This window comes from Pelodiscus sinensis, chromosome 6, assembly GCF_049634645.1.
Source record: "Pelodiscus sinensis isolate JC-2024 chromosome 6, ASM4963464v1, whole genome shotgun sequence".
Classification (NCBI taxonomy): Eukaryota; Metazoa; Chordata; order Testudines; family Trionychidae; genus Pelodiscus; species Pelodiscus sinensis.
In genome coordinates, this window is record NC_134716.1 from 84,995,620 (window position 1) to 85,020,331 (window position 24,712).

Sequence of the window (24,712 nt, forward strand, 5' to 3'; positions counted from 1 at the left end):
TTTTTAAGTGCGGGGCCCAGGGCAGCCGCCCTGTTTGCCCTGCCCTATATCCGCCCCTGGCTGTAGCACACACAATCTACTAGGCTGGGCCTGTAGGCTCCGGTGTGGGAGAGAAATGTGGGGAGTGTCTTTCTCCTTCTCAGCTGGGGGTCATGTCAGTGAGATTTTCCTTCTCACTTGAGTGCAGTCCCCAACCGATTTTTCTGTGGGTCAGTGGCCCCTGACCCAAAAAAGGTTCCCCGTCCCTGTTATAGAAATATTTTAAAATAAGTGGAGAACGCAGTGCTCTTTCTTAATAGTAGATATTGGCCCAAAGACAAATCCTAAATCCATATTCCTTGATGCTGGTGGGGAAGTTTGGGTCATTGATTAATAGATCTAGGATTTGCAAATGCATTAGAACACTTAGGCTATGTCTACACAGCAGCATTATTTCAGAATAACGAATGTTATTGCAAAATAACAAAGAGCATGTCTACACTGCAAGCCATTATTTCAAAATAATGGTGAGCTGGAGGACTTCTTACTCCAAGTCCTGTAACCCTCATTTTACAAGGAGTAAGGGAAGTCAAAGGAAGAGTGTTCTTCCTTCAACTTCCTGCTGTGTAGACCTCACCAAAAGTCAAATTAAGCTATTTTGACTTCAGCTATGCAATTGACATAGCTCAAGTTGTGCAGCTTAATTTGACTTTTGCCCTGATGTGTAGGTGTGCCCCTACTGTTTTTTTTCTCCCTACCCAGTCTACAGTAGGGATGCCAGCAACTAGTTGACTATCTGATAAGCATAAGCTTATCGAATAGTCAACTAGTGATGCGACTAGTTGCTTCCTCCTCCCCGCCCATCAGAGAGAGGCAGCAAGAGAGGGAGCACGAGACGGTGCTGGGGGAGTTGGCTTAAAAGCCGATTCCTCCCAGCACCGTCTCCTCAGGGGACAGGAGCGGTAGCGGCACAGCAGGAAACAATGCGAGTGGGGGCTCACACCAGTTCTGCTGCAATTCTGCTTTTCAAATTATACATTTCTAAGCTACTATGATGTGCAAAGTGCTTTTAGCTAGTAAACAGCCATATGATGAATAGTGCTAGTTTGGAGTACAGAAGAGGAACTGAATGCTGTGAAAAACTGCTTCCCAGATGCATTGGTAACATAGTAACCCGTTCCTTTCTGTACTATATTGCTTTGTCTTTAGTCAGTAAATTGGCTAAACTTGATTATTTGGTCTCTTGAACATTTTTAATACTGAACTGTAAGTGCAGTCAAGCAATTGGCTGTATTTTTGATAACACATATGAAGTGAGACCAATCTAGCAACTCCATAGAGTTGCACATGTAGCATTTTCAATGTCTACTTCCCTTGTTAAATGTTTATCATAAGATGCAGGCCCAGAGAAGGTTTCTAGATTCTTTTCTAGAACATTGATTCACTTTGGCATTTCCTATCTCTTTTGTATGCTTTATTTCTAAGTTATAAGGTGGCAGTACTGAATTGTTTGTTTGTAGTAAGTGCAGTTTCCAGATAAAAATTACTGAACCTGATTCTCCTCTTAAGTACACCAAGGAGTGAATTGGTTTAAGTCAATGGACTTACACTGTAAACAGTGTGCAAGCAGAGAACTGGGTTCTGTCTCTTGCCAGGTGTATATGTGTGTCCTTAAACAGGAAAAAAACACTCTCAGGGCCTGATTCTCATTGCTGTGGCAGTGTAAAGGGATCATAAAGTAGGTGGAAGTTCCCTTTTACACTCATTATAGGGCCTTTTTACCCTACCAAAGCAATATAAAGAGGGACTTAATGCAAATGAGAATGGAGCCCTGAGTAGTTTTTATACAACTTAGAAACACCTCTTCCTTATGTAAATGCCTGTACGATTTCAAAAATAATCACTCAGATGTCCTCCTTCTTGTAGCTGTGTAATATAGATTAATTTATTCATTACAGCCATGTCTCAAAGCCTAGTAAGCCAAGATATTACCCAGGCATCCCTTTTCCCAGAGTGCTCTTGCATACCAGGTTGCTACAATATGATCTTCATTATGATTATTTTCTTGTTTTTAAAAATAATGTATGTTGGATTATTATTTTAATAGAATTATTGTAATTTCATTAGCTATTATCTTGGTATGGCATGTAATTGTGAGGAGAGTAATAGAGTATGTGAATTTATATGAAGACATAATTATGTGTAGAGTACAGAGATCCGGTTATGTGCAATGATACCAAATAATAAAAAATAAGTGAACTGTGGCATGTGGCATTTAGAAAATTCAGTGTAGAGGTTGCTTTTTTTTGTTTTAAAAAGAAAAAGGAATCTGGGTTGCAAAATATCCATCTTCCAAAACCATTTGAATTTTTAACTATTGAAATATTTTTAAATATCCCAATTAAAATATATAGCTCCAAAATACTGATTTTTTTCATCCGTTTTTACATGAGGAAAATTAATTCTTAATTTAGGATGTGTGTTCTAAATTTAAATCTGATGTTATGAAACCCTGACAAGTCTTTTTAAATATCTTTCAATCTGATTTCTGTATTCATTTAAAATCCTTTTCTGCTTTTGATTTCCAGTGGATTCTTTGAAAGAAAAAGCCATAATTTTCTCAGCAATCATTACTGTACATGGCAAATAATGTAAATTAGGCTTTCACATGAAATGTTTCTCTTTGATTTCCAGGTAGGTAGAATATTATTGAGATCTCACTTTTGTACATGAAACTTGGTGACTTAGAAACACCTCTTCCTTAAATTCATGTATTTATCCTTTAATTGGATTTACCTGCCCTATAAAGCAAATACCGCCCCTGTGAATGTAGAGGCTCCTCTAACACTAATACCAGCATAGTTCTTCTATACAGAGAAGGGTAACATTCTAGTGGATGTAGACATAGGTTTCAGCCTTCCTCCATAGCTCAGCTGTACAAGGATCCCCTACACACATATAGACAACGGTGGTATTTGTTTATCAATGGAGGAGACACTGTTCCACAGTTCTTCTTTTCTCCTTCTCTCAGAGGAGGTGGCATGCAATGGTTCTAAGGACTACTGATGCCTCAAGACTGTCTTCCAGCAACATACATGAGCTCATGCGTAACTTTAATAATAGAGGGACTAATAGAAGGACTACTCAAATGCTTGAAGTAACACATGGTTTTCTGGATAAAGATCTTTGTCTCATGTGAATTGTGTCACTCATAAAAATGTTTAAAAACTTAGGTAAAATTTTGAAAATCATTGTATTTCAGTATGTCACAGTATATAATATTTTTCTATTTCTCCTTACTCATTCCTTTTGTTTGAGACACTTTTATTTTTCCAAGTTATCTTTTCTCTCCTCTCTTAAAGTTCACATACTGCTCTCATTGCTCCTTCCTCACATGGAGTTAAAATCCTCCATGACATCACAGTTGGTTATTATAACTGGAAGTGATTTTGGTGTGACAGAGGATTATGTCTTCAGATAAGCAATAAACAGCAGGAACAGAAAAAGTCAGAAGAAACAAAGGACTTGTCTTTTATTGTATGTACAGGGCGTCCCCACTATAAGTCGCTTCGGTATACATCCATTCCACACTGCAGTCGTTGACGTTTGTAGGAACTGATGTGTTGTAAGTCCTCCCATTCCCCTGTATAAGTCGTGCAAAACAGTCTCCCCAATTTGCTTAAATGGAAGTCAGCCATGGGGAAAAAAATTCCCTGCTTTAAGTTGTTTTGCTATAAATCCAAGTTTTTTGGAATGTATCTTGGACTTATAGCGAGGATGGCTTGTAATTAATAATAAAAAAAAATAAAGGAAGAGGAAAAATAGATATAAACACAAAATCAGAATGCCTGTTAAAATATATGTTTATGAAGAGACATGAGTTTAAAATGGAAAGAAAGGAATAAAGGAGGGGAAAAACTTCCTTAGAAAAAAATTGTAATTGTAATGAAATATTCAGAGATATGCCTGCAGTTCCTGTAATACAGTAGTTTTATCAGGTTAAAATTCACTACTTACAATTAACCATTTTTTATTTTATAATAAGAAAAAACAAGGACTCCTGTGGCACCTTCCAGACAAAACTGGGTAAAAACAAGTACCCACGAAAGCTCATGATGATATATATTTTTGTTAGTCTCGAAGGTGCCACAGGACTACTTGTTTTAAAATAAGTTTGTTAGTCTTTAAGGTGCCATAGGACTCCTTGTTGTTTTTGAAGACGCAAGCTAACATGGCTACCCCGTGGGACTTGTAACAAGAAAGAGGTGAAATAAATGGAAAATTTTGCTAGCCCAATGTGTAAGTAGCAATGAGAGAGAACGTAAAGTGTTTAAAGGTAAGATATTCATTTTATGTATACTTAACAACAAATCCGTGCATCCCCAAGTGATTTCCACTTTACCAACTTTCAGTAGTGTTTCAAATCCCTGTAGCTTTGCATCTGGCATTGTCTGACAAAAATGTAATTGTACAGAGAAAAGTCATCCATTTTACAGTCAATTCATTGTAGCAGATGCAAGTTTGGAAACTATGTCTAGTCTGACTGTAAATCAAAGAAGCTTCCTTCATAAAAGTCTGTCTGGAATACCTCACCACTGAATCAATGAAAAATGTCTGATTCTCTGTCTGCAGTCAGTGTGACAAGAATGTTTTGGACTAAATCCGGAGTCCTTTGTTGCACTTGCGAATGCCCAGTTGATTCCCTGGGACTGCAGGACCAAGAATTCTCTGTGTATCTGTATTGGTTTTTATACTGTTTGAACACTACTCCAATATGTAAAAAGTAATTTACAGAAAAAGTAAAAAGATGAGGCTCTTACCTTGAAGAGTTTACAACAGGAGTCCCCAAACCAATAAAACTATAAGCCTGTGCTTCACTTCATATGCTCTGAGTAGCCCTATTAACTTCAACGGGGTCAACTCAGAGCATGTGAAGCTAAGTCCATAAGTCTTTGTAGGAACTGTGTCCTATGAAGCTTCCTAGGTGCATCCCTTCAGGGAACCCCATTAGATTTTGCAGATGACGTCATTTTTAATTGTAGACATAAGTGCGAGTAAAAATCACTAATTCTGAAGAAACAAAAAACAGGACTGTGTAGCACTTTAAAGACTAACAAGCTGGTTTAATAGGTGATGAGCTTTTGTGGGCCAGACCCACTTCCTCAGATCAAATAGTGGAAGAAAATTGTCACAACCATACAAAGGATACAATTAAAAGAATGAACACATATGAAAAGGACAAATCAAATTTCAGAACAGAAGGGGGATGGAGGGGCGGGAACGGGGGAGGTAAATGTCTGTGAGCTTCGACACTTTACATTCAAATTTGAATAAAGACGCTAATTATCTTACCCATTACAAAGATAGCTTCCCCAATTATCACCTCTAATATCATTAGCTCACAGACATTTACCTCCCCCTCTTCCCCCCCTGCATCCCCCTTCTGTTCTGAAATTTGATTTGTCCTTTTCATATGTGTTCATTCTTTTAATTGTATCCTTTGGTATATATGGTTGTAACAATTTTCTTCCACTATTTGATCTGAGGAAGTGGGTCTGGCCCACGAAAGCTATTAAACCATCTTGTTAGTCTTTAAAGTGCTACACAGTCCTGTTTTTTGTTTCAGCTGTACCAGACTAACACGTCTACATTTCTACCATAATTCTGAAGAAGCTGAGGAAGGTTCATTGGCATAAAAAGGGACAAAGGTTACAACAATAATGTACAATTACTCTGTACTGATATGTATACTTCTTGATGGCTTTGTTGAACATTAGTTCACTTGTGGGGCACCGAAGAAGAATTTGAGGGTTTACTGAGGTGAAATCATTTTGCTCCTGGGAAAATATTTTATAAATGCTTTAATACTATGTGAAAAACGTGATGGATGAGGTAATATCTTTTATTGGACTAACTTCTGTTGGGGAAAGAGGCAAGATTTCAAGCTTCACTGAGCTCTTCTTCAGATTCATGAAAGATACCACTTCACCTATTTGTGTGTCTAATTTCCTGAGACAAACATGGCTACAACACTTAATACTATGTGTATTCTATCATTTTAAAGAATTCCACTGGAGTTTACTATTTCATATTCGGGCAATAAACAGACCTATTGGATAATACAGCGGTTATGATCAAAAGCAAAGAAGCAAATTTCAATTGACACTAAACCCCTTCACTCAAACAGTCATTCCTTCTCATCAGCACTTTCATATAGGTCTTTCAACTGCTCACTAGTAGCTAAACAGTGCAATGTAATTAAAAGTATAGGAATCTATCTTGCAGGGATAATATTACTGTGTACCTATCATCCAAGAATGTGTTTCACTCAAGGATATCTTTATAGTTTCCTGCAAAAGTAATTCATACCCTAAAAGAAACTATGTCAAAGCCCTACAAAAGCATGTTGGCTTTAAATCTATGCAAGATACAAAGAAATACTGAATAGTACATCTAAATTTCCAGATAAAATCTTAACTAAGATGTCATTTGGTTTCTGAGAGTACAAATGAAATTAAGGATACAAATCCTCTCAAAATATAGTTACTGAAAAATGACTATTTAAAAACCAAGAAAATTCAGGGTTAATCTTTAACATTGCATGACAGCCTTTGGGGATTTATGCACTTTAAAATACCTTGGTTCTGATGCTACCTCCACTCTTTAAAGTGGACTTAGTTTTCTTTATAGGGAGAAAAAATAAAGCTTAATTCAAGTAAGTGAAAAGTGAAGACGCAGAACAATTTGCATGTGTATCATATAGGCCTTTGAGAACACTTTGAGAAGCCTGTTAACTGGCCATGCCGGTTTGTTTACTTTCCGGTGCCACAGCCATGGAGCCTCGCAGCTCCTATTGGCTCTGGTTTGCTGTATGCAGCCAAGGGGAGCCGCAGGAAGCTATAATGATCTAATGTCATTTTGTTCTATAGTGTTTTACAGTGATCTAATTGCATTTTGTAGTCATTAACTCCAAAAGAGAAGCCCTGTGAAAAGTAGTGAGAAGCTCAATGATTGTTCTTGAGCATGGCACTGTTCAGTCAGAGCTGGTAGGGCCTGCAATACGTAGGCATATATTGTAGAGAATTAGATGCCCCACTTTCCCCCTATGCCAATAGTATCTTTTGAGGGATACTTTCAAAGCTAAAGCACTTTAATTACAGCAGTGGCTTTGGACCAATAGACCCACTTAGGAGGAATCTCAAGAGTCTAAAATTAGGCTATAGTTTTCCATCATAAATATTACATTCTCATTTTTATGTGCTCAGTTTTTCTGCTGGAGACTGATTTGGTTTGAAAAGACTATTTGAAGAGTGTGGTGACCTTTGACTGATTTTACGAACATTTAAAGTGTGTAAGACTAAACCTAGATTCGGGGCATAAAACGAAAAACAGAGAACTGTGGTGACTTTGTAATATTTATGAGGAAAGTGCTAACATTTATTTTAGTTTCATTAAAGCGTACTGATTTTTAAGGTTACATATACATTATATGACTTCAGTGGATTTTTTTTTATTAAAATTACCCTGTGTCTGAGCTTTCACAATGCATTTTGTAATTCTGCCTATGCCACAACACTGCCAACCTAAAGTTGGATGTCTCAATTACACTTTTTAGGATAAATATATAGTACAATATACAGGGGCGGATGAGAGTTTTGTGGGGCCCAGGGCAGCACAATTTTGCGGGGGCCTCCCTTTGAAGAAAAAATAGAAAAAAGGTGTCAAATGCACAAATTGAGGGCTATTTTCATATTAAATGTGAATTGGGTAAATTTGATAGAAACTTAATTTAGTTGGATAATTTTTATTTTAATTATATTGTAAGTCATTCTTAAGCAAAATTCTGCATTAATAATTAAAAATTTTCATTTGTATTTGTCTCTTCCTCCTCCTGCCTCACTCTCTCTTTCTCTTCCCCCTCCTGCCTCACTCTCTCTTTCTCTTCCCCCTCCTGCCTCACTCTCTCTTTCTCTTCTCCTCCCCCTCTTGCCTCTCACTCGCAGAGCCCAACGGCTGTTTGCGCTGCTTGCTCCCACGCGGTGGCCCGGCTGAGCGCCGCAGAACTCAGCCGAGCGCCATGGTGGGAGGCGAAGGGGGGCGGGGCAGTGATGTACACAGCCAGGGGGCAGGACCTGGAGCCTCTGTCATGGCCTTCGCCTCCCACAGTGGCACTCTGCTGAGTTCTGTGCTGTTCAGCCAGGCCGCCGCGCAGAAGCAAGTGGCACAAGCGGCCGTTTGAGCCCCGCGTGGCATCTATTGCAGCACAGGGCCCGGGGCAGCTACCCCGCTCGCCCTGCCCTATATCCGCTGCTGACAACACATTACTTTAAAAATAGGATGACCAATTATCCTGTTTTTAAAGGGACAGCCCTGTATTTAAGCCTCTCTGCTGGTGCTCCTATATTTTTTTTATGTGCAAATTGTCTCTTCCATCAGTACTGGTGGGCCCTAATGCTAGTCAGATCCTTGCTTGCCAGTCAACCACCTACCAGTGGGGTGGGAAGAGCAGTGATTGACAATGGGGGTGACTGTGAAAGGCTGATGGTCAGGCAAAAACTGCTGAGTCCGGGGCCAGACAATTCCCTGTTGGTCTCTCAGTGCAGTATCACTGCGTGCCAACTTTTGGACAGCAGTTTCCTCCCCCCACCATTTCTAGCCAGCACTGGCTGATGGCTGCAGTGGCTGGTGAGTGCAAGCAGACAGTAGCTGATTACATGCTTCCTCTGCTGCCCACCCATCAGCTCTTTACATGCTCCCCTCTTACTGTCCTCTCCCTGCTATGCCCTCCCTCCCAGCGCTCTGCTCCTCCATATTCCCCCTCCCCTTCAGGGTGTGTTCTGCTTTTGGTGCTGTATGGAGAGCCAGCCCCGGCCAGATCATTTAGCTCACTAACAGCCTGTCTGGCCGGCTCCTTCCTTCCCTTACTGGGCTGGCATCCAGGGATAGTTCAAGCTCTCTTGTCTAGGGTGCTGGTTAGGAGGAGACAAACCTTCCATGTGCCAAAGCCCCACATGGAGCTGGCACGGGGAAGCTTCTCCATCTCTCAGGTAGGCTCTGGAGTGGTGGGGAGGAAGCTATTTCCAGCCTGTTTGAAACTGAACCCTGCAGGTCCCCAGGCAGAGGCGCACAGCACCCTCTTCACATGCCGCATCCTGCTGTAAATGAAACACTTCAGCTGCGCTCACTCAACTTGATATTAATTGGAATGTTTGCACTACATAGTTCTTATTGATTGGCATTGAACTCCTTTGAATATGAGCTGTTTTACCAGGAGTCCTGTATTCAGCATAGGGGAATATAGTCACTCCTTTTAAAGATGGATTTTAAAAAGTGATCATTATTGGCTCATATCTATACCCATGAAACTCATTTGCAAACCTGTCGTTAACCTGAGTGGGAGGAGCAGAGTTAAGTCAATGCTAAGCACTTTTGAAAATTCCTCCCTAATTGTAAAATACTCTTTGTTTTTGAAAGGCTAGCTAATGAATCAAATTGTTATCAACAAAAACAATAGTAATCTTGGTTTTAAACATTCCTGTGCACTGTTTCTACCTGAAGGCACTGCATGCTGAGGTTATGAGAACCACTGCATGAATGACTTGTTCATGCAAACAGCAAAAATAGTGAAAAATATTAAAATGGAGAAAAAATAATTGAATGCATGAGAGATAAGGAAGGGAATTTGATTTTAAAAAGACTACTAAACACTGGCTTTTTCATATGTCAGTTTCAGTTTTTAATTTATACCAGTCTTGAAGTTTGTGTACTTTTCCAGTCACTATATATTTCTCAAACCAAAACTTCTTCAAAACAGCTTTCCTTAGCCCCTTTCAGTTTATAGTATGTGCTCATTTTAACTGGAGGGAGGCACACTTCAAAATCAACGCAGTACTTTAAAAATGCTTGAGCTAAAATCTAAGAGGATGGGTAATACAGTGGGATTTTCAAAATTGCCTAAATGAGTTGACTTTCCATGGGATTTGCAGTACTAAATCACCTAGCTGCTTCTTGAAAATAACAACCCTGGAGACTAAAGGCATTAACCACACACTGTTTCATGGTCAGTGTGCAATTAGCTGATGTTCTCTGTCCATATCCTTACTTCAGGTGTCAACATCATTAGAGTTTAAAACTGACGCTAAGGACTAAGTGCATGATTCGCCATCTGTTGCAGTCAATGGGAGTCTTTCTATCGATTTCAGTGTACTTCAGATCAGTCTTTGAAACTTTATAAAAACTTGATTACCCTTTTATCGCTAATTGTGGCTCCTCCGGATAAAAGTTGAAGCACATTGATGAGCTACTATGGAGAAGCCTGCACAGCTGTAAATAGACTTTTGTGTCCATAGCTGTTCATTGGTTCACTTTTCCCAAGTACTAAATTGCCTTTTTTTTAAATGGCATTGTGGTTTTGTGTTCATCTCCACCATTTTGTTCATATATTGCAAACAAGCAATGTTTATTTTAAGTACTAGCATAGAGAAGATTTTTTCTTTGACTGAAAATTAGTGTTGGAGAGACCTGGGCAGACAAATTTCAGTGTGTGAATGTGTAGAGGTATAGGGATTTTCTCAAGTGCTTTTTCTCAATGTACAAAGAAAATGTATGTACACCATCTTTGGAGTCCTTTCCTAGTTGTAGAAATGCAGCTACTATGCGGTAGTTCCTAAATAATTATTAATATGGTACCGTATTAGTGTGAAGGAGCATCTAGGAGACAACAAATATAAACAAGGATATTCTCTTTTTATATTTTGCAGATAACTTGCTGAAGCTGAACATGTTCTTTCATCTCCACTATTGACATCCAGGGCAGAATAGCTATTCCAGATAGAATCAATAGATCCATTTTCAATAGGACCATTGTACATTAATATACGATGGAAGACACATACAGAGATAGGACTTCATTAGTGAAAGGGGCTAAGGACATTGCCAAGGAGGTGAAGAGACAAACTGTAAAGAAGATGAATAAAACTGTAGACAAAGCTCAGGATGGGTATACACAGAGGTCCTACAATCAGTTCAAGGAAGGGGAAGATGATGATGACTACTACACACAAGGAAGAAATTATGATGGAGAAGCCAATGATGATGAAGGATCAAGTGAAGCAACTGAAGGGCATGATGAAGATGATGAGATTTATGAAGGAGAGTATCAGGGAATCCCAAACATGGGGCAGGGAAAGGATGGCATAGTGGCCCTAGAGCAGCCCATCCATGATGAGTACAAGGATCGTCATGAACTGGAAACAGAGAGGAAAGCTGATGAAGAGGAGCTAGCACAACAGTATGAACTGATTATACAAGAGTGTGGACATGGCCGTTTTCAGTGGGCCCTCTTCTTTGTTCTTGGAATGGCACTAATGGCGGATGGGATAGAGGTTTTTGTGGTTGGATTTGTGTTGCCCAGTGCTGAGACAGACATGTGCATTCCCAATTCTGGATCGGGATGGTTAGGTGAGTCAAAACTATGTTCTTATCTCTACTGTATCACAAATTACATTTGTAGCCTGTCTACTTACTGTTTTGCCAACACTAAAGCATGTTAAGAAAAAAAAGTATTTTCTATATTAAATGTGACTCTGCAGATCACTAAATATATTAGATGGCTAAAATGCATTTAATGAAAATAGCAATTGATTTTAATGTTCTTTTTCATGGTCAGTCAACAAAAGTAGTTAAATAAACACCGTTGAGATCGCCTTTGGTCTTTTCTTTTCCTGTGCAGTCTAAGGGATTGTCTTCAGGAAAATCTTTGCATGGCCAGCTGGAGTGTAAATCTATAGTACACTAGTTCGCCACACAGTAACTGGCCATGTGGACATTTCCTCGGCACACTACAGGTTCTGTAATACAGTTTGATGGACTGCTGGTTGAAATGTTGCTTTCAATTACAGCAGTATACATTTAGAAGAACTACATTAAAAATGTTGTCTGATGAGTGACGCTATTCTAGGTTTACTGTGGCATAAATGAGTAGATTGTGACTCTGTAGCGATAAAATTTTTTGTTTCTTTTACCTTCACTGCATGGTTTTACTAGAATGTTCTTGTTTCCACATTAGTTCAGTTTTGCTACTGTTTTCTTGTCTCTTTGGCTGTTTGGAACTATCTGAATTTCCTGTGTTCAGTATGTAAAAATTAGACTGTCTTACAAAATTTACATTAGGATAGAAGTGCTCTTACTAACATATTAAGCTTATATCAGATAAAACTTTCAACATGTTGACACCAATAGTTTATTTGCTAGCTTTTAATACAGTGAATTAGATTCTGCTTTCATTTATACTTGTGCAAACCCACTGGATTCTTTAGGGATGCAAGAGGGCAGAACTTGCACCTTTAAGCATCCTTTAACACCGTCTTTGTTTTTATATTAGTTGAAGGCTCAGATATTTTGTTGGTAGAGACAAAGACATTAGCTAATTGTGTGGTACAAAGATTAACCTTATATTAAAATTAACGAAGACATGTAAGTTATAACCAGGATAGATGGCTGAACTCATTCAACAGGGCAAGCACCTGGCTTCTTCTACAGAAAGTAATTCCCACAGATATTTTTGCACCAGAGAAGTTAGACTGCCTATATCATCTCCTTCCAGAGCTCTATTGCACATCTTGGCAGGAGGTGCTGCCACGAGGGGAAGATCTACTTTTATTATGGCCTCAGTTTTCATCTCCTTGTCCCAAATGAGGGAGGAGTGGGCAGCTTCAGGAGCAGAGCCTTGGGCAGAAGAAGCTGGGCTGGGCGGTGGCCTCCCCCAGTCATCCCTTCAGCACTGCGCAGCCCATGCCACTTGAGGCTCCAGTGGCAATTTAAAGGGTTGTGGCCAGGAGCCCCAGGCCCTTTTCAATTGCCAGGCCCTGAGGCAGCTGCCCTTTTTGCTTCCCCTCTCCCCTGTTGGTGGCCTTGCCTCTGGCACTCAAATTATTTGTGCCCTGCTCTTCTGCACCAGAATAACACATATAGATTCCTCTCATGTAGGAGGCAGTTGCTCCACTGTCTGTACCTTTCCCCCAGGAACATCCTTAGGATTTATGGGGCTCTACACAGTGCTGTTAAACTGGTGCCCCTATGGCTGGGTGGGAGGGAATGATGATATTTTAGAGATGTGATTTTGTAATCTTCAGCAACATGCTAGTGAAATATCTTTAAAGCAAAATTTAAACTAAGATCCCATCAACTAACACAGTAAAGTCAGAAACTGACATTATATACCTGGGGCTGTCAAATGCCTATTAAATGGCTTCATTACTACTGTACTTCAATGGTTCTTTCACATGTTCAGTGTTCTCCTAATGGGTCTGGCAGACTTGTTCACTTTTGGGTTAACTAGATCCTCTCCAGAGGAAACAGAACCACAGAAAAGGGATAGGAAGAAGCAGATGGGTGAACATTAAGACCCCAGATTTTTGGGTGCCCTATGCAGTTGCATATTCTGCACATGGGTAAGGATGGCTCTGCCTTCCCTTGTTTGGGCCATTGTGCCTTCTGCAACTGCCACTGTTCCTGCAGAAGAACTGCCTATGTCCATTGCAGCTGTTCAGACAGGAGATGAATAGCTTCCTCCAATTCCTGCACTACTGCTATTTCCCTCCTTAATGGTAGATGACTGTTGTAAATCTGGACAACTATGCCAGATCTTGGAGTGGACTGGCCACCGCATGTGTGACCCCACATGGCCTTGAATTGTGCTACAAGCAGCCTGCCTCAGTTCTCCCTCTTGGACTGTTCAAGGAACTCAGACGCTTTTGTTCATTCTCAGCCCTTCTTGAGTTGTGCACTGTGAAATTAACAAACATTCAAAATAAAATTTTCAAATCCAGCCAAAAGGCCACAGAAACAAGTTTCTCTTCCTTCTCCCAGGACTTCCAGCCTTGGGCCTTTCCTGCTTTAGCAGGACATTTTCAGGCCCTATGTGACAGAATTCTCAATGCTGTCAGGGCTCTTTGCTAGAGCTTGCTCAGTTATAGCAGTCTCCAGTCCCTGAGCATTGCCTTCTGCTGCTGCTCTTCATAGGGCATTCGCCCCAATCGCTCCCGGGTGTGGCTCATTCTGTAGTCAAGGTTGGCTACATCATTACAGTGATATTGGTTCACTGCAGAAGTGTGTATGAATTTGTTCCTCAGAAATTATGTAAATAGAAAACTTACTTGTAAAGTTAAGAAAAGAGAACACACTTAACTGAGTATCGCGTAATAGTCTCATGCCTCAAATACATACATTGTAATAAATGTTTCTTTATCTTTTTGTAGAAACAATATTAGATTGTGCTGTCAAATTATTTATTTGCTAATAATTCCTCTTTAAAGATTAACTCACAAAAGCAAAAAAAAAAAAAAAAAAAAAAAAATTTAGCCTGCTATTGCAGCCTTGCCTTCTCCAATATTTACTGAAGGCACTATGACACCAGTTGACATATTAGCAATAGGCCCAAAAAAAACATAGTGATATTACCTGCCCACTGGTAAAATGCAATTCCAAAAGCTATAAATACTCCAGTAAACATAATATTTAATTCATTATATACACAGCCTACTTAGATGGAATAACTATATCCTCAATGATCTATAATATTTTTCAATGTCATCAGAGTCTGTGGTAGAAGCATTTTAATGGCATCATAACTGAGCCTTCACAAACATGCATTTCCATTATTTTATAATGTTATAAATCATGTGTTATAAATTCACATGATAGCCACATTCTAATGGGGTCTTTATAGACAGACTTTAAAATTGTTTTACTATTATAATATCATAACAAAATAGGATTGTTAATGTTTTTAGGATTCTAAAGTTATGGCACCAGTGATAAAAATTATATAGAAATCATTGCAGCTATGTAGATTATACAAAAATGATGCTATTACAGACAGACACATGCATACACAAAACCCAAGCTATTCCATCATTGAAAAAGGCCCCATTGGTTTAATACATGTATCCCGGCTTCTCCATAGCTTTCTAGCAGACACCAGTTAGCAATCATGCAAGCAAGTTAACCAGTAGAAAGGGTTCTTTGTTTTGTTTCTGTATTTTGTTTAATTTTCACCAGAGCTGACACCCTGTAAACAGTCATTTTAACTGAGCTGTGGATTGCTATGTGGTTGGACACCTTTTCAGTTACATGGTGAAACTGCAAATGAGCATTCACAGACTGGTGTCTTGATGCATTTTAGTTTAAATAGCATTGCCAATTAACTTCTCCTTCCGTTAGAGAGTGATTTTCTTTTGTTAAAAAGTTGACACCCATAACACAAAGCTTGCACCTAGATGGTCCTCATTGACTCCAGGGATCACTGACACACGAGTTGTTCTGAATGGTACAAATTGCAGGATCAGGGCTAAAGCATAGCTTTGGATCTATTTCTTTCATCTAACTACATTATATGCCTAGCTCAAAAAAAGGCTGGTTTGGGTATACCTATTAGATCTTTAAAAGCTCCCTGACAATAAAAACCTCTCTGGCGTACTGTACAGATCAGTCTTTCCTCCACTACATTTGCATATTTTTTCGTATAAGCAAAAGGTGCTAGTTGACAAACCAATGTTGTCTTTTCTCTCCTGGAGACCACACAGGTTGGTGCCACTATTTAGGAAGAAAATCTAAGAAATCCCAACGTATTTGTTAGGCTCTAATTTCTATGGAAATATTTTTCATGATTTTTCTTCTGATGCCTTAAGTTTTTTGGAATTGCACTCAGTACAGCAGCAGATACATTTGAGCTGGTGTTCTGAAAATGTTTTCCCCTGAGGCAAAGTTTTCTCCTGAGAATTCAGAAAGATAACAACAATATAATGTTTTCTACTGATAGAAATATGTCAATTTGTTGCCAACTGAATGCTTCCTGACTACTTTAGCAAAACCACAATGGAATTGCTTTCCTTGTAGACTCAGACAGAGCATCTTAGCCTCAGTTTATCAGATCATTCAAAGGGACAAAACATATCAGCCTGGCTTATGGCAGTCTTACTGTGATTTTGCTAAATTCAAGGTGGTGGACTGAGACCAACGTAATGAGGGGCAGAGAGGAGGAGGGGCTACGATATCTTGTCAAACTAATGTATGAAGCCCAAGTAGTCACACAGGATATAATGTCATCCATGTATGTGAGATTTCATGCTTTTCACTGTAAGAGGGAGATTAGAATGCAATGAGGAAACCATTGTTTTAGATGCACATATTGTGATTTATTATAATTCATTATTGGAGGAGCAGGTGGCAACCATTTATGTTTAGGTTGTCTAAGGTTCTTATGACCTTTTTTGAAAAGCTCTCACACCTTCAATGTTTGTAGCAGTTCTTAGAAATTTGTCCTGGAGAAAGCCCTGGGCTAGAAAAGTGCCTTCTCTTTGTTCCGTGAAATTCCATTCAGGTTCAGCTGAATTATGAACAATTGACAGCTGCTACTTCCAGACCTATGCTTGCTTTGTCAGCCAAAATGATGGCACCTTGCCAAAATAATAATTGATCACAAACATTCTATAGAAATGGGTCCATCCTGCCACTGCTATCTTCAGAGCAGCAGATGCTGCACTGAAAATCCCGAAAACAGAGAAGTTTCTGCTGTCAGAGCAACTGTAGAATGGAGTGGAAGAGGAGAGAGCAGAGCCAAGCCATGCTTCTCTCAGCCTCACAAAATGGCCTGGCCTCCCTTCTCCAAAGTGTGCATAGGGCAGGAACCTATTCTTTCCTGGCAGCAAGCATAAGAGGGAACTAGTCTGAGCATCCCTTGACTAAATTCTGGACCCAGTACTGATGCTAGGAGTCCATTTTCCCCATTGTGATATGCCATTCTATTGCTACAAGAGAATGTCTGTAGTTCAAGCTAAACAGTAGTGCTGAAGGCCTACCATTCAAATAATACAGGATATTGGGATTGTTATAGTTATTGTACATAATAGATTTATTATTTATCCTTTCACTGAAAAGCCCCAGTGAACTACATAAAAAATCCTGTGTTAAAAGTGTTCTATAGATAGTAAAGGCAAGCACATAAATAGTAGAAAATACAAAATTTAAGTTGCCCCATCTGACCTTACTATCACCTCCTTGTGCCTATGCTTTTTGATAATCTTTAATTATACACTGTTTTTTTTTTCTCCAGGGATCTTCCACTATCTTATTCAGTGAATAGATAGTTGCTCAATATTTGCTTTATCCTCTCTGCTCAGCAGATGAGTAACCATTTCCTTATGTATTACACACCATCCATAGAAAACACATAAATATTAATTTCTCATGGATGTCCATCAGGGTAGCAGTACCTGAGTGCCTCACAAATGCTAATGAGCGTATCTCCACACTTGCAAAGTCAGAGAAGAGGTTTTGGGTTTTTTAAGGATGAGGCTATACAGTATGCTCAGCAGAATGAAGATTAACACTAAAGACCTCTTGATTCCCAACACTGTGCTTCTTTCCCTCTTACCATGCTGTCTTCCTGACAGAGGGAATGACTGTCTACCACCAGTGTTCCTTGTAAGCAGTGCAGTTGTGCATCCATGCCAGAGAGATTCATATGCCACTCAGTTGATTAGCAGAACACTCACAACTGGGTTTTTTTGTTTCTACTAGAAGTGCACATTCACACATGCCTCAGTGCACATAAAAATATATTTCCCACGTGGAGGGAAAAGATTAGAGGGAACATTGTCTACCACTACTGATAACTTAATTGAAAAGTTTGCTCATGGCTTAAATTAGACCCCAAGTGTGTCAAGTTGGACAAGAGGAACTCAAAACAGATAGCCATCTGCTAAAATTTTGGTTAAGCAAGTAGCTCAGTATCACACAGGAATTCCACAGCAGAGGTAGGAATAGAATTAACTTCTCCTGTGGTGGTATTCATCTAACTTACTTTAAATGCATCATATCTCTGTGGTGCCCTGCCTCTTTCACTGTACCACCTTCACATTGTTAGACAAATGATACTGAATTCTACAAACAGCCTCCTTCCCTGATTCTTCCCCAGATCAGATTCACCCTGTGCACTGACTGAAGCAGCGCTGCTGTGAATAAATGGCGTGCAATCATGTAATTAAAGATTACATCATAATGTGCTCGCACATACACACATAAGGGGATGGTTTAGGGTAGGGATGAGTAATGAAACATAAAAATGGCCATACTAGGTCAGACCAAAGATCCGTCTAGCCCAGTATCCTGTCTGCCGACAGTGGCCAGCACCAGCTGCCCCTAGAGGGGATGGACCGAAGACAATGATCAAGCAATTTGCCTCCGGCCATCCTTCTCTAGCCTTTGACAAACAGAGGCCAGGGGCACCATTCCTTATCCCCTGGCTAATAGCCTTTTATGGCCCTAACCTTCATGAAATTATCAAACTCTTTTTAAAACTCTTAGTCCTAGCCTTCACAGCCTCTTCTGGCAAGGAGTTCCACAGGTTGACTGTGCGCTGTGTGAAGAAAAACTTTCTTGTATTAGTTTTAAACCTGCTACCCATTAATTTCCTTTGGTGTCCTCTAGTTCTTATATTATGGGAACAAGTAAATAACTTTTCCTTATTCACCCTCTCCACACCACTCATGATTTTATATACCTCTACCATATCCCCCCTCAGTCTCCTCTTTTCTAAACTGAAAAGTCCCAGTCTATTTAGCCTATCCTCATATGGGACCCATTTCAAACCCTTAATCATTTTAGTTGCTCTTTTCTAATACCAAAATATCTTTTTTGAGGTGAGGAGACCACATCTGTATGCTGTATTCAAGATGTGGGCGCACTATAGTTTTATATAGGGTCAGTAAGATATTCTTCATCTTATTTTTTACCTCTTTTTAATAATTCCTAGTATTCTATTTGCTTTTTTGACTGCCTCTGCACACTGCGTAGACATTTTCAGAGAACTATCCACAATAACTCCAAGATCTCTTTCCTGATTAGTTGTAGCTAAATTAGCCCCCATCACATTGTATGTATAGTTGGGGTTATTTTTTCCAAAGTGCATTACTTTACACTTATCCACATTAAATTTCATTTGCCATTTTGTTGCCCAATCACTCAGTTTGTTGAGATGTTTTTGAAGTTCTTCACAGTCTGCTTTGGTCTTGACTATCTTGAACAGTTGAATATCGTCCACAAACTTTGCTACCTCACTACTCACCCCCTTCTCTAGATCATTTATGAATAAGTTGAATAGGATTGGTCCTATGACTGACCCTTGGGGAACACCACTAGTTACCCCTCTCCATTCTGAAAATTTACCATTTATTCCTACCCTTTGTTTCCTGTCTTTTAACTAGTTCTCAATCCATGAAAGGATCTTCCCTCTTATCCCATGACAACCTAATTTACAAAGAGCCTTTGGTGAGGGACCTTGTCAAAGGCTTTCTGGAAATCTAAGTACTGTATATTAGATCTACTAGATCCTCCTTGTCCACATGTTTGTTAACCCCTTCAAAGAACTCTAATAGATTAGTAAGACATGATTTCCCTTTACAGAAACCGTGTTGACTTTTGCCCAACAAATTATGTTCTTCTACGTGCCTGATAATTTTATTCTTTACTATTGTTTTAACTAATGTGCCCGGTACTGACGTTAGACTTGCTGGTCACCTTTAGAGCCCTTTTTAAATATTGGTGTTATGTTAGCTGTCTTCTAGTCCTTGGGTACAGAAGCTGATTTAAAGGATAGGTTACAAACTACAATTAATAGTTCTGCAATTTCACATTTGAGTTCTTTCAGAACCCTTGGGTGAACCGGTCCAAGTGATTTGTCACTGTTAAGTTTTTCAATTTGTTCCAAAACCTCCTCTAATGACACTTCAATCGGGGACAGTTCCTCAGATTCATCACCCACAAAGGACGGTGAAGGTTTGGGAATCTCCCTAACATCCTCAGCCATAACGACTGAAGCAAAGAAATCATTTAGTCTCTCCTCAATGGCTTTATTGTCCTTGATTGCTCCTTTTGTAGCTCGATCGTCCAATGGCCCTACTGGCTTTTTAGCAGGCTTCCTGCTTCTAATGTACTTCTAACCTGCTTCTAATGTACATCAAGAAATTTTATCTCTGCATCTCTTCCTGAGGTGACATGTACCCAGTCAATATGGGGATAACTGAAATCCCCCATTATTATTGAGCTTTTTATTTTGATAGCTTCTCTAATCTCCCTTAGCATTTCAACGTCACTATCAATGTCCTGGTCAGGTAGTCGATAATATATCCCTACTGCTATATTCTTATTAGAGCATGGAATTACTATCCATAGTGATTTTATGGAACATGTTGATTCATTTAAGATTTTTACTTCATTTGATTCTACATTATCATTCACATATAGAGCCACTCTGCAACCCGCACAACCTATTCTGTCCTTCCGATATATTTTATATCCCGGTATGATTGTGTCCCACTGATTGTCCTCATTCCACCAGGTTTCTGTGATGCCTATTATGTCATTCTCCTCCTTTAATATGAGGTACTATAGTTCACCCATCTTATTATTTAGACTTCTAGTATTTGTGTAGAAGCACTTTAAAAAATTGCCACTGTTTATTTGTCTCCCCTTCCCTAATGTATTAGATTCTTGTATATGTGATTGTTTGTCTGATCTGGCCCATACTTGATCATCTCCCCTCCTCTCTTTCTGACTAAAACCTAGAGAATCTCCATCAATGGACTCTCCTCTAAGAGAAGTCTCCATCCAATCCACGTGCTTCTCTGCACCAATCGACGTTCCCCATCTCTTAGTTTAAAAATTGCTCTACAACCTTTTAATGTTTAGTGCCAGCAGTCTGGATCCACCTTGGTTTAGGTGGAGCCCATCCTTCCTGTATAGGCTCCCTCTCTCCCAAAAGTGTCCCCAGTTCCTAATAATCTAAACCCATCCTCCCTACACCATCGTCTCATCCACGCATCGAGACTCTGAAGTTCTATCTGCCTACCTGGCCCTGCGCTTAGAACTGGAAGCCACCATAAAGGTCCTGGATTTCAGTCTCTTTCCTAGCAACCTAAATTTGGCCTCCGGGACATCTCTCCTACCCTTCCGTATGTCATTGGTACCTACATGTGCCACGAGTACCGGCTCCTCCCCAGCACTACACATAAGTCTATCTAGATGCCTTGAGAGATCCGCAACCTTCGCACCAGGCAGGCAAATCACCATACGGTTCTCCCGGTCATCACAAACCCAACTATCTATGTTTCTAATGATCAAATCACCCACTACTAACACCTGCCTCTTCCTAACAACTGACTTTCCCTCCCCCGGGGAGGTATCCTCAGTGTGAGAGGATACCATAACATCCTTTGGAAGGAGGGTCCCAACTATGGGATGGTTTCCCTCTGCTCCCATTGAATGCTCTCTTCCCCTGAGCCTTTCAGCCTCCTTATCAGCGCTGGGGCTGTCAGACTGGAGGTGGGATGGTACTACAGTGTCCCAGAAAGCCTCATCAACATAGCTCTCTGCCTCCCTTAGCTCCTCCAGTTCTGCCATCCTGGCCTCTAAAGCCTAAACTCGGTCTCTGAGGGTCAGGAGCTCCTTGCACTGGGTGCACACGTACGCCACCTGCCCACAGGGCAGGTAATCATGCATGTTACACTCGATGCAATAAACAGGATAGCCCCCATTCTGCTGCTGGGCTTCTGTCTGCACTTTCTCCTATGAAGAAATTTGATTATAGATGGGGTTTTATTTAAATATTTGGGATATAGATTATAAAAGTTTTACATTTCAAGAAGGTCAGAAGGAACTAGCACCCTCTCAGCATCCCCTCTAAACTCTCCTCTCAAAACTCCCTCCTGTTCGCGTGCTCCCTGGTCACCTCCTTACAGGGTTTATAAAGCTCTGTCTTTCCTGATAGCTCCTCCCTCTGGCTACAGCTCAACCAATGAGCAGAGAGTTTTAGATTTCAAAGCCTAATTAAGGCTCACAGCTTCCAACTGCCAGCCTGAGCACATGGCCTTTCAAAAGAAACAGCTCAGCACTCAAAACTCCAAACAAACAGACAAACACAAGCTCAGAACCCCCAAACACAAACACCCACACACTCCAGACAGCCACTTACTCCAAGGTGCTGTAAATTGCCCCCTCCTTCACCAGGAGAGCCCCTCTCAAAACTCTGTCCTGTTAGCAATCACCCTGTTTGCAAGCTGGATGCAGTTTACTAGCGTTAGCCCTGGTGCATCAACAGTATTTTATTTACCTGCATGGCCACTTGCAGCTCCAGTTGGCCACAGTTCACCATTACCAGCCAATGGGACCTGCAGGAAGCAGAGTCTCAGTCCACATTGCTTTTTGCAGCTTCCATTGGGCCTGGATTAGTGATCTGTGTCCAATAGGAGCTGCAAGTGGCCATATCTGTAGATGCACAGATAAATAAGCACTGGCATCTCACCAAGGCTAACCCTAGTGAACCACGTCTGGCTTATTGCCTACCTCTGATTTAGGGATTCATGGACAATATAAATGTTGGCATTTTCCGATTTTTAAATGCTTGACTTTGCTAACTTTAAAATTGTTAATGTAGTTTTTATATATGTATTAATGTAGATGTGGCTATTTTTAATGGATCACATTCACAGCTCAATGGCTAGTTAGTGCCTTTAACGGTATCTGTGTCACTTTTATTCTAGGGATGAACTGATCCTAATATTTTAGGCTATAAGATACTGTGAACATTCATTTGAAATTTATTTCTGTAATGCAATTTATGTTCCCTGAATAAAGTGTAAATTGTCAAATAAAATGAGTCTTTGCACCAAAGAGATTAGAGGAACAATTCCATACAATACAGAGCAACATATGGTACAACACGCAGTTTGGAGGGGGGTCTAATATCTTGAATGCATCAAGGTTTTTCAGGAAATTTGTTTTTTAAAGGAGGAGAATATCTGGCATGTCTAAGTCCCAGAAGCAGAATGAAAGAGAGCATAAAGCTGCAAGTGAGTAAAAGAAGCAAAAGTGAGCGATGAAGTGACAAGTTAGGGTGGAGGGAAGAGAACAGTAGTGGGAACATACCACTGGTGGAACTAAGTTTTATGTGGGGCCTTGAAGTCAAGACCAGTAGCTTAGCATTAATGTGGAAGAAAAGGAGAAACCAGAAAAGAATCAGAGTAGTAGGAAGGAAATAACGTTATCTGCTTTTTGGGATAGACTGGAAATCTTTCCATACCAGCCTTACTTCCAAGTGAATAGGTGTGTAAAATCTGTTTAAGAACAAAAAAAAACAAAAAAACCCAAAAGACCAACCCTGTAATTCCAATTAATCTATGAAGGTATGTCTACCCTACAAAGTTAATTCAAAATAACAGCAGTTATTTCAAATTAACTTTAATAGCGTCTACACAGGCAAACCGCTATTTCGAAATAAATTTGAAATAGTGGAGCCCTTATTTCGAATTTGGTAAACCTCATTCTAGCTATTTCAAATTAAATGCTATGTAGACACTTAATTCAAAATAGGGGGCCTCCAGCCCTTCCCAGGGAGCCCTGGTGGCCACTCTGGGCACAAGCAAGAAAGCTTACTCTCCTCTCCCCCAACCCCGGACACATTAAAGTGGTAGACCCTGGCCACAGTGCCTGTGCCAGCTCCAAGCCTGCCAGCCCAGAGACAGCAGAGGCCATCGGGGCTCCTGACCCAGTGGCTCCAAAACATGAGCCAGCAAGCCACTGGCAGCCAGCCCTGCACCACTCCCCAGGAGTAGTCTGCCAGCTCCCAGGAGCCTGACAGGGGCTGGAGAAGATGGGCGCCTTCCTGACACAGGGTGGAGATGATGGCCCTTATTCAGGTTTGGGGGGGCATCCCCCCAACGTCCATGATCTCTGCACTGGATGAAGGAACGTAGCCGTCTATGGCAGAATAGCTGCCAGCCTGGCCACCAAAGGCCACATGCGAACCCAGGAGCAGGTTAGCATGAAAGTCAGATTGGTCCAGCGAGACCCCCAACCCTGAGCCCTGAGCTTCCCCTCCCCCTTCTTCCCCTTGCTTCCCCCTTCCAGCTCCCTCCTCCCAGGTTTTCCCCTCCCCTCTCCCACCCTCTCTCTTCCCCTCTCCCACCTCCTTTCCCAGTCTCCCCAGAAGTTCATCCCCCCACACACAGTTTTGTTCTATAAACCCAGTTTCTATTTTTGAACGTACGTGTCTTTTATTTGACATCAGGAAGGGGGGCTAGGGAGGTGTAAGTGGAAGGATGTGAGGGAGGAATGGGGCACGAGCCGCCAGTGGGGAGGACCGGGGAGGCTCTGAGGGCTTCTTGGGGTGAATGCTCTCCCTCAGGGCCTCCTGGATCCTGACAGCCCCCCGATGGACCCCCTGGATGGCAGCCTGCAGCAAGTGCAGCTGGGCTGATGGCAACGACCCCACGAAATGCACTGGCATGTCCAGGGGCAGCTCTGGCACCATATGGCCGAGTGCTGTGGTGTCCCGAGTGAGGGCACTCAGGGCACTCCAAGATAGGACTGCTTTGCTGTCCCTCATCGAGGTAGACAAGCAAGCGGGGAACCCTGAGAACTGTCTGCCCGGGGTGGGGATAGGGTCCCTTTAAGCATGGAGTTCAGTTAGCCTCAGGCAGCAGCCTCACACTCTAATTCCTAACCTGATGCCTTGCCAGCACTGGTTCTGGCCAGCCTTAACTTCTGTTCAGGGTCCACTCAGAGTGGATACGCTATTTTGAAATAGCAAAACGCTATTTCGAAATAGTTTTTGTGTATAGATGGGTTATTTCGAATTAGCTTAATTCAAATTAAGTTAATTCGAAATAGCACTATA

General features: G+C 40.8%; 1 protein-coding gene across 3 annotated transcripts in view; it reads left to right on the plus strand.

The window, feature by feature from the left end:
• Positions 1 to 24,712, plus strand: part of SV2C (synaptic vesicle glycoprotein 2C) — a 201,004-nt gene that overhangs the window by 48,130 nt on the left and 128,162 nt on the right. For 2 of the 3 annotated variants that reach the window (XM_025185249.2, XM_006124253.4), the window contains one exon: positions 10,740 to 11,439. In XM_025185249.2, coding sequence (XP_025041034.2) covers positions 10,860 to 11,439 — 580 coding nt within the window. In that variant the 5' untranslated portion in view covers positions 10,740 to 10,859. Of the gene's footprint in view, positions 1 to 10,739; positions 11,440 to 24,712 lie in introns of those variants that run through there. The other variant, XM_025185251.2, reaches the window with a different exon arrangement.